The sequence below is a fragment of the Tursiops truncatus genome, chromosome 10, assembly GCF_011762595.2.
Source record: "Tursiops truncatus isolate mTurTru1 chromosome 10, mTurTru1.mat.Y, whole genome shotgun sequence".
NCBI classification, from domain to species: domain Eukaryota; kingdom Metazoa; phylum Chordata; class Mammalia; order Artiodactyla; family Delphinidae; genus Tursiops; species Tursiops truncatus.
The window spans coordinates 66,225,269-66,242,104 of NC_047043.1; the positions used below are offsets into that span (position 1 = coordinate 66,225,269).

The window sequence follows — 16,836 nt, forward strand, 5'->3', positions numbered from 1 at the left end:
AAGGATTCCCTTATCTCCACACCCTCGCCAACACTTGTTATCATTTGTCTTTTGATAATAGCCATTCTAACGGGTGTGAGGTTATATCACATGTGGTTTTGACTTGCATTTCCATTATTAGTGGTGTTGAGTAATTTTTTCGTCTACCTGTTGGCCATTTGTATGTATTCTTTGGAAAAATGTCTATTCAGGTCACTGGCCATTTTTTAATTAGGTTTGGTTTTGTTTTTGTTGTTATTGTTTTTCTTCATTATTGGATTATATGAGTTCCTGGTATATTTTGGCAATTAACCCCTTATCAGACACACGTTTTACAAATATTTTCTCTTGTGCCGCAGGGTGCTTTTTTATATTGCTGATTGTTTCCTTTGCTGTGCAGAAGTTTTTAATTTGCTGTAGTCTCACTTGTTTATTTTTGCTTTTGTTGCCTGTGCTTTTGAGGTCATATCCAAAAAAATCATTGCCAAGACCAATGTCAAGCAGTATTTCCCCTGTTTTCTTCTAGGAGTTTTGTGGTTTTAGGTCTTGCACTTAAGTCTTTGATCCACTTTGAGTTGATTTTTGCATATAGTGTAAGGGAAGTGTCCAATTTCATTCTTTTGCATGTGGATATAGTTTTCCCACCAGTTATTGAAGAGACCATTCTTTACCAATTGTATATTCTTGGCTCCCTTGTCAAATATTACTTCACCCTACATATATGTATGTGTTTATTACTGGGCTCTCAATTCTGTCCAGTTGGTCTGTGTCTGTTTTTAATGTCAGTTCCATACTGTTCTGATTACTATAGCTTTGTAATATATTTTGTAATCAGGAAGTGTGATTCCTCCAGCTTTGTTCTTTTTTTCTCAAGAATACTTTGGGTATTTAGGGTCTTTTACAGTTATATACAAATTTTAGGAATTTTTCTATTTCTGTGAAAAATGCCATTGGAATTATGATAGGGATTACACTGAATCTATAGATTGCTTTGGCTGGTAAGGCTATTTTAACAGTGTTAACTCTTCTGAACCCTGAACATGGGATATCTTTCCATTTATTTGTATCTTCTTCTATTTCTTTAGTTTTCAATGTATAGATCTTTCACCTCCTTGGTTAAATTTATTCCTAGGTATTTTATTGTTTTTGATGCTGTTGTAAATGAGACTTTTTAAAATATCTTTTTTCAGATAGGTTATTTTTATTATATAGAAATGCAACTGATTTTTGTATGTTGATTTTGTATCCTGCAACTTTACTGAATTTGTTTATTAGTTCAAACAGTTTATTGGTAGAGTCTTTAGGGTCTAATTGAAGGCATCATTCCAGAAACTTGGACAGTAAACTGTCATTAATTTTGGTTAATTTCAGCTTTTATGGTACTGGCTATCCATCCCTGACACCCTAGCCCCCAGCGCTATTCCAGGCATCCGTGAATGAGTTCTGGAGAAATTTGTATGAAGCTTGCAGAATCCAAGGTGAGCAATAAAGAATCTGTCCTTCAAATATTAGGGATCTGTGCTCATTTTGCTGATGACTACTTGTGATCACAGAGGTGCAGAAACAGAGACAGGGGCCATTGTTGCAATCCCCACCACAGTTGTTGCAACACCCTCCCCTTCCAGCTGAAGTGGCTTACAGGGGATTTAAAGAGATGGGACCTCTCCTTCCTCCCCCACCCCTTTTCTCTTTTTCCCTTTTTGGGAGCCAGACCCTTAAGGACTAGGACACTTAAAAGTAACCACATAGGGCTTCCCTGGTGGCGCAGTGGTTGAGAGTAGGTGCCCTTATGATGTCATAAGGGCACCTATGACTCAGGCCGATGCAGGGGACACAGGTTCGTGCCCCGGTCCAGGAAGATTCCCACATGCCACGGAGCGGCTGGGCCCGTGAGCCATGGCCTCTGAGCCTGTGCGTCCGGAGCCTGTGCTCTGCAACGGGAGAGGCCACAACAGTGAGAGGCCTGCGTACCGCAAAAAAAAAAAAAAAAATTAACCACATATACAAGGAAATTTTAAAGTCACCATGTATGCCCAGGGAAAGGTGGAGGCCCAGAAAAGACCAGAGAAGACCTTAAGTTTACACCTATACTGATCCCCAGCACAGAGACACCCTACAACGAACCAACAACAACAGCAAAAACAGCAAAATCAGGGAAAGAGTGAAAAATTGACCTCTAGAATAACCACATTATGAGATTCAAATGTTCAATCTTCAACAACAACGAAAAAATTACAAAGCATACAAAGAAAGAGGAAAATTATGGCCCATTCAAAGGAAAAAAGTAAATCAACAGAAACTGTCCCTGAGAAAGACAAGGTGGTGGACTTAATGTAAAAATACTCTAAAACAACTAAACCTTGAAGACCTTATGTTAAGTGAAATAAGTCAGTCATAAAAGGACAAATATTGTATGATTCCACTCATATAAGGCATTTAGAGTAATCGAATTCATAGAGACAAAATAGAATAGTGGTTGCCAGAGGCTGGGGAAGGGGAGAATGAAGAATTATTGTTCAATGTGTACAGAGTTTCAATTTTGCAAGATAAATGAAGTTCTGGAGATGGATGGAGGCGATAGCTGCACAACAATTTGAATATGCTTAATTTTACTGAGCTGTTTACTCAAAAATGGTTAAAATGGTAAATTTTATGTTATGTGTATTTACCACAATTTTTAAATAGTATTTTTTAAAGACTTTGGGGGAAAGAGCAAAAGATGACACAGGACTTCACGTTGCACAACTACATCGGGGCACCATTTACATAGACCACACTGTGAAAGAATCTCCCTGGAGTTGGAAGACTTGGTGGCCTTGCAACCCCAACTCTCCTACCCATGGCAGACATTGCTAATCAATCACAGGCCCTGCTCATAGAGCACCAGACTCTCAGAATCCTCCACACTGGACCCCAGGCAACCCCTGCCACTTCCTTAGAGCTGATTTATGAGATGCCAAGTATTTGCCATCATTAGCTCAATGACCTCCTTGAAGTATGTCTGGCAAAGAGCTGGGGACACATATAGCAGACCTGGTCATTCCTGTATTGGAAGGGGTATGTACTGTTGTACACTACAAGCTTGCGAGCCCAAAGAGATTTCAAGTTGAAGATTCAGTTGGTTTTCTTTGAGGTCGTAACGGCCCTGAATAAAGCCACGGGTATGGCAGCTATGCCAGCGCCAATAGACCTGAATGATGCGGACAGCGTGGAGCAAACGGCAGTAACGAAGGCGGATGCACCACATGCGGAACCAGGATTGTAGCTTGACAGCTGCCCATTCTTGCCGCGCGTAGCATTCTAGAGACGTCCGCCGCCTCTTCTCCTGCAGCTTCACCAGCTTCTGTTTCCACCAGCGTTGAATGATCCACGCTCTGAGAGCCGTGTGCAGCAGAGTCCTGCGCACCAGGGTGCCCCGCCACCAGGCTTGGATGAAAACAGCCGCTTTCTGTTCTTCCATCATCATGATTCTTACTTTGGGGCCTTGCAAGAGAAAACAGGGGACAATTAAACTCATACAGGGACTTCCCTGGTGGCTCAGTAGTTAAGAATCCGCCTGCCAATGCAGGAGACATGGGTTTGAGCCCTGGTTCTGGGAAGATCTCACGTGCCGTGGAGCAACTAAGCCCCTGCACCACAACTACTGAGACTGCGTTCTGGAGCCCGTGAGCCACAACTACTGAGCCCGAGTGCCACAACTACTGAAGCCCACATGCCTATAGCCCGTGCTCCACAAAATGAGAAGCCCGCGCACCACAACAAAGAGTAACCCCCACTCACTGCAACTAGAGAAAGCCTGCAGACAGCAACGAAGACCCAATGCAGCCAAAAATAAATAAATAAATAGATTTATTTTAAAAAAAAACATACATTTCGGCCCTAAGGTGTGGCAGGAGAGCTGTTGTGGGCAGCAGCTGGACCTCAGAGATCAAGTAAGTGTCCTGCTTCCGCACACATGCATGCACACACAAAGATACATGTGCACATAAGCGTGCACGCACAAAGATGTATGCGCATGCACAAAGATACATGTGCACACATGCGCACACACACACACGATCCAGTTTTCCTGTATCTTGGCCTTTGCATTCCCCAAACACAATCCCCACTTTGTAGCTCTCAACCATGTGTGGTCTGGGTTCAAACTCTTTGCGCTCCTCCTTGGCACACACCTTGGCTGGACTCACAGCTCTTAGCCTAAGGAGAAAATAGGGGGAAAGGACAGCCGAGGAGGAGTGGATCCCTGTTCATTTCCTGCTCTGTGTATGGTGGCCATTCATCCCAGTTTGCCTGGCACACCCTGAGTTTATGCCTATTGTCCTGGTATAATTTTGATAAGTATCTCTTTAACTCCCTGAAGCATTTCTCTTTGGACAATAAGTTGCATGGTCACAGACCTTTGGGTCACTCCACTGGACCACAAGGGTCAGAGATGTCACAAGTCAAGGCTCTCTCCAACACAGTACAGCCTGGATCCATCTACGCAGGGAGGGGTGGGAAGGCAGAGGCAGTGGTGTGGGTAGGCAGTTGGAGGTGGAGTCCCTTGCTCTCCTCTCCTTTGCTCCTTCAAGCTCTCTTCTATCAATGCGACTTCATCATTATCTTTGATTGTAATTTGGAAGGTTTGCTGTCCTTATCAGGGTTTAGAGAGAAAAACATGAAAGTAAGGGTGCTCTTCCCACCACTAAGTGCCAAGTCACCCACACACTAGGCTTCCTGGACTTTGCTGGAATCTCAAACATGAGAAGGAATCCCCTCCTGAGGAAACTATGGGAAATGTACTGCCCTCCAGAAAGCTTGGGTAAATCTGACTGTCTCTTATAAAACATTAAATGCCGATGGCTTTGGGGGATGGTCAAATCCCTTCAGATCTACACTCAGTTACCCATGGTTAGGGTCTAGATGTTCCCATCACTCTCAAGTCTGTTCTCCTCCAGCCACTGCTCTGGCAAGAAGAGAAGAGGAGGGGAAAGAGCCGTGATGTCATAAGGGCACCTATGACTCAGGCACCAGGATGGCTCCCAATAGCTGAACCCCTTCTAAGGAAAACCTAGAGGACCTGTCCTTTCTTTCCTATGTAAATGGCTACAAAGAAGAATACCTCAAATACTGACCCATTGACACAAATGTGTATAGTGATACTCATTAAAGCCTGGCTGGTATTCATTAAATGGATTTCAATTCATTTATCTTTTTACATTTATTTTATTGAAGTATAATTGATTTACAATGTTGTGTTAATTTTTGCTGTACAGCAAAGTGATTCAGTTATATATATATATATATATATATATATATATATGTATATTCTTTTTCATATTCTTTTCCATTATGGTTTATCACAGGTTATAGAATATCCTGTGCTATACAATAGGACCTTGTTGTTTATCCATTCTATATATATAGTAGTTTGCATCTGCTGATCCCAAACTCGCAGTCCATCTCTCCCCCCACTGCCCCCTCTTGACAACCACAAGTCTGTTATCTATGTGAGTCTGTTTCTGTTTCATCAGTAAGTTCATTTTTGTCATATTTTAGATTCCACATATAAGGGATATCATATGGTGCTTGTCTTTCTCTTTCTGACTTACGTTACTTAGTATGATGGATTTCAATTCATTTAAATAATGGTATACCAAATAACAATTAGAAGAATGGGTGTGTTCTCTATCTACTAATATAGAAGCATGTACAAGATTTAGCAAGATTAGCAAGTTCATCAAATCAAGATCAACTAAATATAAGCATAGATTTACACACATGTCTTATAAAGTCATTCTTTTAAAAGGTGGTGGAAATTAGGAAGATATCCACAAAAATTAACAATGAGCATGTCTGATGAGGATATCAGGGTTGGGAGAACAGAGTAAACTCCCTTACTGTGGCTAAACCTCCTATGTCTTGCCTATCTGTAAGTCATCTAGTTATCAGGCCCCTGGGAGAGCAAGACCCACACAGGCCAGAAAGCCCATAAGCCCCCAGGACCAGCCCAGGACCCCCATCTCAGGCTCAAGTGGACTCAAGCACTCTCCTAACTTCCTCCCCTGAGGCCTCAAGGTCACAGTGAGGAGATGGGTGAAGGTCAGCCACTGCACAAGCAGGACCCCACCTCTTGCCTGCTCCTGGCCTCTGAAAACCTACCGGGCTATCGTGAGGCCCTGGTCCCCTCTCAGGGTCGCAGCCCCAGGGGTCACTGAGAAATGCATTTGCAATGTGTAGAGTGAGTATGCAGGAAGTCAGTGTGGGGCTAGGGGAAGAGCAGATGTAGAGAAGAGGAGGAGGCCATTTAAGGCTGGAGGGGGGTGTCAATGTGAAGTTAATGGGATGGGAGAATGGAAAGGATAAGAGTAAATTGGAGAATGGGGAAATAGTAGAGTACAATGCATGGGACAGTGAAGGTACAAGAAGCACCTGTTTGAAGATAAAAGTGTTTGGCCATGCCCCTGGGAGACCCACATCTGTTTAATGCCCCCATTAGTCTGGCTCCAGAGTCTAGTCCCTAGTCACCATTGTCCCTGCTGTCCCTGGTAATAATCATGGAGCAATGACATTCATCCCACTTCACAGATGAGGAGACTGAGGTGCAGAGACCTTACATGGCTTAGTCTGGTCTCACAACAGATTAGGGAAGTTGCCAGGGACTGGGGTGTTGGTGGATGTGGTGACCCTAGGGGCAGGGAGGGTGCTGAGGCTTTGAATGTCACCAGGACCTGCTCGGACTGAAGCCAGTGGGAAGGGAGGAACCTCCCCGGGGGCTAAGGAACAGAGGAGTGACACCATCCAAGGGAATTTTTTGTGGGTATGCTGGCCAAGGGGCCTGAGGCGAGCATGACGGGGGTGCATCTCCTGGGGCTAGAGTAAGGGACACAGGGAACAAAATACAAGCACCTCTCATGACCACTGTGGGTGACCCACAGAAGTACCAGCATTCTGGGGTCTCCCTATTCTTCCACCCCACCCCCACCATTCTCTGCCACCTCTACCAGAATTTCCCCCTAGAGGTTCTCAGTAGACCCCTTCAGGGAAGGGCAGAAAGAAGAAAGGAGGGGTCAGTGAGGGTGTCAGTGGGATCAGCCCTCTGAATATGCTCCCAGCCCCAGAGCCTGCAGGGGAAGGAAAGCAGGTCTGCTGGGAGTGGCCTGTGCTAAGAGAGCCCTTCCCTATCAGCCCCTGCCTGGGTCATTTCTTTGGCCTCCACCCCCACACTACAGCTAGGTTACCCTTGAATGCAGGCCCCACCACAGCTGTCTTCCTGGCAGCCCCTAACGGAGTGACTTCGTAGGTCTGAACCCTGAGAAATCCCAAACCCCCTCATAGATCTCCACTATGGTCCTCATTGGATCCTACTGTAGTCACCTGTTTACTGATCAGCCTCTTCCCTCACTGGTTCCTAGAGGACAGAGCCTGAGCCGCTTTCACATTTGTGACCCCAGAGGCTGCACAATATCAGGACATAGTAGGTTAAAAATAATTGTTCATTGAATGTGTAATAAATGGATGAATGAATGGACTCCACCCCTAGCCCACTCCTCTGGAGACCCAAAGGCCTCAGGGCCTGCAACCCTTCTCTCCATGACTAGGGACAGATCCTGCCATGCCCTGCCTTGTCTGCTCTGCTTGGGGTGCGCTGAAAATCCCCAGGTCTGAGATGAGGAGTCTAGAGCATTTTGGGGCTAGGAGAGAAGGGTAACACTGGGAAAACCTGGAAGAGAGAAAGGGAGAAAACTGGAGGCGGGGCAGGGGGCACATGGGGACTTGGAGTCTGAGAGAGAAATGTAGAGAGAAGGGCAGAAGAAAGTGAGACAGAATGTGACTTTTCAGGTGATACCCAGTGGCAGCCCTGAATCCTCAGGCTCTCCCCACTAAACAGTCTTGTTGCTGCTCTCTTCTGTCCACGAATGTCCACTGTCCCTGTGAGGAGGTCCTGACAGGTGGATTCTGAGAATGAATACAAGACCTCTTAGTGGCCCAGCTTGGATTCTTGCTCCAGGGCTGTGGGTGGGATGGTTGCCCACAAAAGACTCTTCTTCTTCCTAGTGGTCCCCAGCCCAACTCTGACTTCACCATGGGCATTTAAGACCTGGAGCCACAACAGAACCCCTGGGTGTACCTCAATGAGAGAGAAGCCCTGGCCCAAGAGACACATTTGCTTTCACCCTGGGCCTCAGATCTGGGAATTCTGTAGGGTCTCCATATTGCTTGTTTAGGGTATTGTGGGGTTGGGGAAGTTCAAGACTGGATAATCCTGTGTGGCTGGCATAATTCAACTCATAACACCAATGATAAGTCACTAGCTACAGGCTTCCCCTTAGGAAAGGACATGCCTTGGTCAAATCCCTTCCCTATGGCCAAAGGCAATTCGTAGTACGGGACATAGCAGTGACCCAGCAGTAGCCAGTATTCCCAGTAGCTGTGGGATGAGTCATCAGCTACGAAGAGTGGATCTACTACGTCCACATATTCACTACAGCCCACCCCTTCATGTCACTCACATATACTTGCTTCCCATAGCAAGTTTTTACCATTTAAAAATAGCTTCTTCAGGATTCATGTAGGTCTTTTCTCCTGGGAAAACTTAGAAGGGTCAGAGAGACAAACTTCAGTCCCTACTGCTACAGTTTATTTTGAGGCCATTACTCACACTCCTCTCCCCCTTCCTCTACCACCCTTTCTAAATTCCTTTCACCTTTGACTAGCATTTCTGCTGGTCTAGGCAGTTTGCCTGAAGGGAAGCAGCAATTCAGACCCTCATCCTTGAGGCACCTGGTTCTCTGGTTAGCATGTACTTCTCAGGCCATGTTTGTGTTCATCTACCATTATACCTGGGCAGCAAAGCAACAAGACATCTTCCAATGACTCACCCAAGCAGCACTCATAGTCTTCCCTGCTCCCATAGTGTAGCAGCAGGCCCTTCACCTTCTCCTCATGATATCAGGGTTAATTATCCCTGCCAGAGTGGTGACACCTTTCATCGCCTGCTTAACTCTTGGCAAAAGGAGTCTGAAGTGACCAGGTCACAGCTGTAGCTTTAAGTTTAATGGGACTCTTACAGTGATCCCTGATGTGTGCCTTCCAACTCTAGAAACTAGAACCTCCAGTAACATGGAGCCTGAAGGTGCAGGGACAGAAAGCACAAACACCCAAGCATATAACTAGAAGGGGTGGTCACAGGTGCAGTACCATTTCCACACATTGTACCTACTGGGGACTCAGAACCATGTAATGGACATTGATTTAGGGCTTGGGTTGGCAAACTACAGCCTGTGGGCTACACCGAGCCCACTGTTTTTGTACATCCTGTAAAGAATGGTTTTTACATTTTTCAGTGGTTGAAAAAACTCAAAATAATAATATTTCATGACATACGAAAATTATATAAAATTCAAATTTCAGTGTTCATAAATAAAATTTTATTGGAACACAGCCATGTTTATTTGTTGATATGTTGGCTATAGCCACACGTACACTACAATGACAGATTTGAATAGTTGTGACAGACTATATGTGGCACTCATCACTTCCCACTGCTGCTCAGCACACAATAAATTGCAGTGGTACAGTTATAACTGAATAGTGTTTTGGGTACCACACATATTGCTGTGCTGTGACTTATTTTTTATTACCAGTACATATCCATCATGTCAAAACAATGGAAAAAGGAGAAAAGTGGACTTTAAGTATCGCACTTTTAAGAAAATGGCAAAGCATTGTGCTCCTTATGCAATGACGCTATATAGCTGTGCTAAAAGAATACAATATTGGGACTTCCCTGGTGGCGCAGTGGTTAGGAATCCGCCTGCCAATGCAGGGAAAACGGGTTTGAGCCCTGGTCTGGGAAGGTCCCACATGCCATGGAGCAGCTCAGCCCGTGCACCACAACTACTGAGCCCACGTGCCACAACTGCTGAAGCCTGCGGGCCTAGAGCCCGTGCTCCATAACAAGAGAAGCCACCACAGTGAGAAGCCCGTGCACCACAACAAAGAGTAGCCCCCTGCTCGCCGCAATTAGAGAAAGCCCACGTGCAGCAACGAAGAACTAATGCAGCCAAAAATAAATAAAATTTTTAAAAAAACCTGAATGACATTGGAAATAAGTTTTGCTGCAGTCTTCATGTTTTTTAATGAATTAAATGTGAAATTAATGAGCAAAGCAATGTTTTATGTGAAACTTATACTGAAGTAGAGTCATTTTGGCAAATAATTTTATTTTTTTAAGATTTTTTTTTATTAAAAAATTTTTAAATTTATTTATTTTTGGCTGCATTGGGTCTTCATTGCTGTGCTTGGGCTTTCTCTAGTTGCGGCGAGCAGGGGGCTACTCTTTGTTGCAGTGCACGGGCTTCTCACTGCAGTGACTTCTCTTGTTGTGGAGCACAGGGTTTGGGCGTGCAGGCTTCAGCAGTTGTGGCATGCGGGCTCAGCAGTTGTGGCGCACAGGCTGAGCTGCTCCACAGCATGTGAGATCTTCCCAGACCAGGGCTCAAACCCGTTTCCCCTGCATTGGCAGGCGGATTCCTAACTACTGCACCACCAAGGAAGCCCCTTGACAAATAATTTTAAATAAGTAATGTCAAGCTGCTTTATGCACTTCCTGAGCTGTCAAAAGTTAAAACAAGAAGCAAGATAACCATTCTCATGCAAATTTTCAGTGGATATATTCTCTGAGTTCAAACTAGAGTTCCAGCAGCAAGCACTTTTCAGACTTCCATGTTAAGTACAAGAGGAGTTTCCATATTTCTAAACTTTTTTATCTAAGCAATTGAGGAACAACCACCTGAACTTCAATTGGAAGTAATTGATCTGCAATGTAATGACATGCTTAAAGGCAAATATCAAGAAAAGAATCCCATAGAAGTCTACAGATATCTTCCAAGTGATGACTAGTCTCGATTATAATCCTATGCTCAGGAATTTATATCACTATTTGGCGGTGCCAGATATTTCACTTCATACCTATGTGAATGAAAAGACATTTTCAGAGATGACACGTGTAAATTTTCATTACAGACAAGCATTAACAGACAAACATTTGCAATTGATTTTGATGGTAGGGAACACTAACTTTTGGTCTTCTTAATTGGGCTAAACATTATTTCCCTCCCACCCTGACTGCCAGTTTTTAAAGTTTGTGGGTGCGACCCCTCTTTCCTTGTTTTGTTGCTGAGGCTGAATTTTTATGCTACTTGACATTCACACTGAAAGATGAGGATCATTAGCCCCACTTCACAGCTCAGGAAACTGGGGCTCTGAGAGGGAAAATGACATGTCTGCAGCCACACAGCAGTGAGTGGGGAAGCCATGGTTGGTGTGACCTAGCTTGGTCTGGCTGCAAAGTCCTTGCTCTTTACTCTGAGACATTGAACACAGTAGAGAGAAGCAAGGAGAGAGGAGATAGAAGTCCTTCAGAGCAAGAGCGAGAGACTAGGACCTGAGTGAGACAGGGCAGGACACAGAAGGACAAAGCAAGAAAGACAGAGCTCAAGCCCTAGAGCAAGACAGAGAGCTGGAGCATGAGATTTCTGGGCAATGTGAGCTGAAGGACCAACTTGCCAGGGCAGAGGAGATGGAGATGGAGCTGGGCTGGACATAGGGCTTCTGAGTTTGCAGGTTTAATGGCGAATAACCCAAGACCTTAGACCCCTCCCTCTGCAGGAAACCACGGAACAGCAGTGCCCAGATGGGCAGAAGGGCAGCCTAACCTTGACCTCTTAACCGGCCCTTTATCATCACTTAGGCGCCAGTCTCACCCCAGGTGGCAGCTTTTCACAAGGGACTGTCAGAGGTCTCAGCTCCACCTGGATCAATTCTTGCAGAGACTGGGGAGAGGGAGAGGCAGACACAACTGATGGCTTCTCAGCTCTAGGTCTGTGATAGCCTAGGGGATGACACTCACCAGAAGGTTTGGCTAGAAGTGGGTTGCCTTCTTTCTCCATCTCCACACCTCTGGAACTTCCCACACCAACCAGGTCTGGAGGGGAATGAGTCCTAGCCTGCATTCGGGATCAGAGAGTGAGGGACAGAGTTTGAGGTAGGAGTGAGGACAGGGGCTATGCAGTCTAACCATTTTCAGTTTGGAGCTCAGACTCTGACTTGGAGGTCAAGTATGAAGATACAGCAGGGAGCTGTTGGAGGTCACTGAAAGGATGTGACCGCCAGCTGTACTCACAAGCTAGACCCAGGCAATTAGATGCCCCTCACCCCCTCCCCTGTCCTGGGAATGTATGTTCTGCCTGCCATTCCCACAGTGGGAGGCATTTTCAGGGATTCAGCCTTAAGAGAGTAATGTGTTCTCGAGAACATCTGGGTGGTATATGTGGCTGAACCTCATTAAGGCCTCTATATAAACTTGCAAGAGTCTGGCAAGCAAGTACGGAGATCTACTTGTCTGTGGCCGCCCAAGACAAGTCTTGTAAATAAGTTCCCTTGCTTACTAAACCTGCCACCTACTAATCTGGGGTAATCTGCCTCTTTCTTCGGTCTTTTCTTGCCCTCCATGTACAGGGGCCAGTTTACGAACCAACAGGAGCCAGGATCAAGAGCTTGGGGTGGGTGTGCTCCTCTCAGCCATGGGGGTGGCTGGGAGATCACACCCAGAGCAACTAGACCTGGTGAGTGAATTCCTGGCAAAAGTGCTGCTGTGCGCAACAACCCCACCCCTGCCCCAGGCTTCCATTATACACGGCCTTAGGGAGAGGCACCATTTCCATAGACTGAACATGAGTGATGCTCCCTGAGTTGGCAGCATGGCAGATCTGTACCCCCAACTTTCCTACCTATGTCAGACGTTGCTAATCAATCACAGTCTCTGCTCAGTCTGGACAGTGGCTCAAAATCATCCTCCTCAGACAACCCCTGCCAATTCCTCAGAGCTAGCATATGAGATGCTAACTATTTGCCATCATTGGCCCTGACCTCCTGGAGCTTATCAAGCAGAGAGAAGCTGGGGAAAGACCACTTCACTGCTTTATTGGAAGGGGAATACACTCTGTCACAATGCAAGGCCCTGAGCCCAGCAAGATCTCGAGTTCGAGATGCAGCTGGTTGGCCGTGACTCTCTAGTGGCCCTTGATGAAACCCTGGGAAGCGCAGGAGTGGCATCTCCAGCAGGCCTGGATGATGCAGGCAGCATTGAGCAAATGGCAGTAGCGCCAACAGATGCGCCACATGCGGACCCAGGACTGCAGCCTGACTGCTACCCACTCCTTCCGTGTAAAGTTCTCCAGAGCTGTCCGCTGCCTGTTCTCATGCAGCTTCACCAGCTTATGCCTCCACCAGCCCTGAATGATCCACACTCTGAGAGCCACGTGCAGCAGTGTGCTGCACACCAGGGTGCCCCGCCACCAGGCCTGGATCTTTACTACTTCTGGATTACTGATGGGAGGCCTGTTTTGGGTTCTTGGGATCTAACAAGAAAAAAGACGAGACATTTGGAGGATATTCCCCACCCACTTCAGCCCCAGGGTGTGCCAGGAAGGGATCCTGATGCCCTATCAACAATCACCCCTTCTTCTGAACCTCAAGAGCACTGGGCAAGGCACTGGCTGGAACCAGAAGACCAGGTAGGTAGGTGTCCTTTCTTTGCCCCACTCTGGTTAATGGACATGGATACATCACATTGACCTCTGAATCTCAGAGCTCCCATCTGTAAAATGGTAGTATATCTGTCCTGGCTACCCAGTTTTACATGGGTCAAGTTGGCCAGCCTAGAGCAAGAATACCATGATCAAAGGGTTATCATAGTCCACCTGAGCCTGACCAGGATCCATGATCCTTCCCTTCAGACACCACTCAGCTACTGGAGAAGTGGCTTCCTCTTCTAATCCTGCTCTTTCATCCTTGACTGCAGCTCCAATCCACAACCTGCTCTCTTCCTCTGTGATAACATAGTATTAAAAGTTCCCACATCCCATAAAATTCTACCTCTTATCTCTTCCCCATCTTCACTTCTCTTGACTTTCAAACTTTAAATCTTAATTAGCAAGCAAACATACATGCACACGCTCAAACACACATACACACACACACACACACACACACACACACACACACACACACACACACACCATTGATTAAGCCCAGCTTCGCATATGTTGGCCATTCCATTCCACAAACACAACTGCCACATTCCCACCCCCAGCCCCGTGTCATCTGGGTGGGGGCATCATACTGCTCTGAGTCTCTTATTAGCATCATCTACTCCCTTTGTTGCAGCTATATTCTCTTGTTTAGCCTAGAAAAATATGGGGAAAGAGGACAGACAAGAATGAGTTTATTCCTGTTCTTAGCTCTGGAACATACAAAAGACACTAGCCACAAGCATTAGGACACAAAGACCAGAGACATGCAAGTCCAGGCTCCTCCTGCCTCTGCCTTCTCTAAGTTCGATAATGGTGCTGGCGGTAAAGATTTCAAGATCAGCTCATTCTGCTGAGGCTCATTTTTGGTGTGTTCATTAATTGTTTTGGGCTGGTCCTTCTCCTGCAATCAGCAATTAGGGGAAAGGCAAGAGGGAGGCTGCTCTCCCTCCCTCTCCATTAAGTAACCCACACATCGCCAGCGTACAGGGCTTCCCAGAGTATTCAGATGTCAGGGAGATCCCCTCATCCCGAGAGATTTATGGGGACATCCCTAAAAAAGCCTAGTGTGTCAGTCTCTCTCTTACTCACCATTGGTCCCACATGGATTGGGTGTAGATGGTTCAAATCCCCTCAGGTCTGTGTTCCTCTAGTCATGGCATGGAGAGAAAGTGGGGGAGGGAGACCTATGATGTCATAAGGGCAGTTATGACTCAAGCACCAGGCTGGCTCCCGACAGTTAAGCCCCCTCCAAAGAAAAGACAGAAGTGCTGTCCATTCTTTTCTGCTGGAAATGGCCAAAGCCCTAGCTACAAAAGCAAGACACCAGAAATAGTGGCCCATTGATGTAAAGGTGTATAAAGGTGGTCATTGGTGATATCCCCAGTTGGTAAAATTGGGCGTTGATTTAATGGTTTATAGTCCATTCAAACTATAAAATACAACATAACTGTTGAAAAATAATGAATTTGATCCATGTGTACTGATGAGAAGGTATACCCAAGATGTATTTGTAAGTGAAAAAGCTGAACATCATTATGATATCATTGGATGGGATGGTAAAAAACTGTCAAGATATATAATTATACACGTATGCTATAAACGCAGGTAAAGAGGGAGAAAGGTATATAGACCAAACTGCTACCAATGATTACCTTAGAAGAGTTGAATTGCTGACCCATTCATACAATACCAGGGAAATCTGTGAGGCCCCCAGGACGAGCAGTGCTTTCCTTCCCCAGCAGGCTCTGGGGCTGGGAGCATATTCAGAGGACTGATCCCATTGACACCCTCACTGACCCCTCCTTTCTTCTCTCCTTCCCACTCTTCCCTGAGGGGGTCTACTGAGAGCCTCTGGGGTGAAACTCTGGTAGAGGGTGAGAAGAATGGTGGAGAAGAACGGGGTTGGAGAAGGAGGCTCACCCCCATCATGCTCACCCCCGGCCACTTGCCCAGCACATCCTCAAAACCTTTGCTTGGATGGTGTCACCCCTCTGCTCCTCAGCCCCTGGGGCAGCTCCTCCCTGCCCACTGGATTGAGTCTGAGCAGGTCCTGGTGGCATTCAAAGCCCCAGCACCCTCCCTGCCCCTAGGGTCACCACATTCACCAACACCCCAGTCTCTGGCCTCTTTCCTGTCTGAGTCTGCCTCCATCTTGGGACCCAGCCCCCTCGTTTACCCAGGCTCCATATGTGGGATCTTTCCTGTGCCCTTAGAGCGCAGGGACTTTAATTTCTCCCTTCAGTCCTCAAATGCTCATGGATCCAATTATGAGGAGCATGTGTTTAGTGGCCATTCATATATCTTCTTTTATGAAGTATTGGTTTAAGCCTTTTGTCCACTTTTATTGGATTGTTTGTCTTTATTACTGAGTTCTAGAAGTTCTTATACTCGATATGAGTCCTTTGTCAGATACATGTATTGTAAATATTCTTTTCCCTAGCCTGTGACTTTTTAAAATGCTGTCTTTTGATGAACAGATGGTTTTAATTTGGATGAAGTCCAGTCTATCAATATTTTATACTTAGCACTTTCTCTGTCCTAGGAAATCTTTGTCGACTCCAGGGTCACAAAATAATTCTCATGGGTTTTCTTCTAGAAGCTTTATATAGGTTTAGCTTTAGTTTTTGTTTAGGTCTGTGATCCATCTTGAATTAATTTTTTTTTTTTTTTTTTGGCTATGATGTTAGATAGGGGTCAAGATTTTTTTTCCAGTGAAAAATGTATTTCCTTTCTGCATTGAATTATCTTGGTACATTAAAAAAATCAATAGACTGTGTAAATGTGAGTCTATTTCTGGCTTCTCTATTCTGTATCATTGATCTGTTTGTCTGTTCTTACTCTAACACCACCTGTCCTGATTACTGTAACTTTATAGTTTTTCAAGACAGTAAGTCTTGAAATCAGATAATGTAAATCCTTCAACTTTGCACTTCTATATCAAGAATTCCCCAACTGCTCATACAGTTGATTTTTGTGTATTGCCCTTGAATCTTTCAGTTTCGGGGGTACTTTTTTTTTTTTTTTTGGTACGCGGGCCTCTCACTGTTGTGGTCTCTCCCGTTGCGGAGCACAGGCTCTGGACGTGCAGGCTTAGCGGCCATGGGACATGGGCCCAGCCGCTCCACGGCATGTGGCATCTTCCCGGACCGGGGCACGAACCCGTGTCCCCTGCATCAGCAGGCGGACTCTCAACCACTGCGCCACCAGGGAAACCCTCGGGGGTGCTTTTGATTTTTATTTATAAACAGCTTTGTTGGAATATAATTCACATGTCATACAA

General features: G+C 45.7%; 2 protein-coding genes across 8 annotated transcripts; both read right to left on the reverse strand.

Annotated features, from left to right (window-relative positions):
• Positions 1–1,504: 1,504 nt before the first annotated feature.
• On the reverse strand, positions 1,505–16,576 carry LOC101323219 (IQ domain-containing protein F5). Of its 7 annotated transcripts, XM_073811183.1 has the most exons (5): positions 14,646–14,683; positions 14,147–14,209; positions 13,725–13,852; positions 11,873–11,969; positions 1,505–3,462 (listed from the first exon to the last, which is right to left on the reverse strand). In XM_073811183.1, the coding sequence occupies exons 3-5, from the start codon at positions 13,743–13,745 to the stop codon at positions 3,017–3,019; spliced, it is 564 nt and encodes a 187-aa protein (XP_073667284.1). In that variant the 5' UTR covers positions 13,746–13,852; positions 14,147–14,209; positions 14,646–14,683; the 3' UTR covers positions 1,505–3,016. The 7 variants fall into 7 exon arrangements, 5 of the variants coding, with proteins under 5 accessions (XP_073667284.1, XP_073667286.1, XP_073667285.1 ...); XM_073811185.1 differs by lacking the exons at positions 11,873–11,969; positions 13,725–13,852; positions 14,147–14,209 and adding an exon at positions 15,209–16,563 and having other exon boundaries at positions 14,646–14,703; XM_073811184.1 differs by lacking the exons at positions 13,725–13,852; positions 14,147–14,209 and having other exon boundaries at positions 14,646–16,542.
• On the reverse strand, positions 12,936–13,582 carry LOC101326132 (IQ domain-containing protein F1). The gene is given in 2 exon segments (XM_073810206.1): positions 12,936–13,382; positions 13,562–13,582. Coding segments are annotated over 2 exon segments (468 nt in total).
• Positions 16,577–16,836: the final 260 nt, after the last annotated feature.

Bases quoted from the DNA above. Each gene is read 5' to 3' on its own strand.
- LOC101323219 (XM_073811183.1), bottom strand. From the start codon at position 13,745: ATGGATCCTGGTCAGGCTCAG. The intron at 11,970-13,724 runs GTGGACTATGAT...TCCCGAATGCAG, and splicing joins TGGATCCTGGTCAGGCTCAG to GCTAGGACTCATTCCCCTCC. The intron at 3,463-11,872 runs GTGAGTGTCATC...TTCTCTTGCAAG, and splicing joins ACTTCTAGCCAAACCTTCTG to GCCCCAAAGTAAGAATCATG.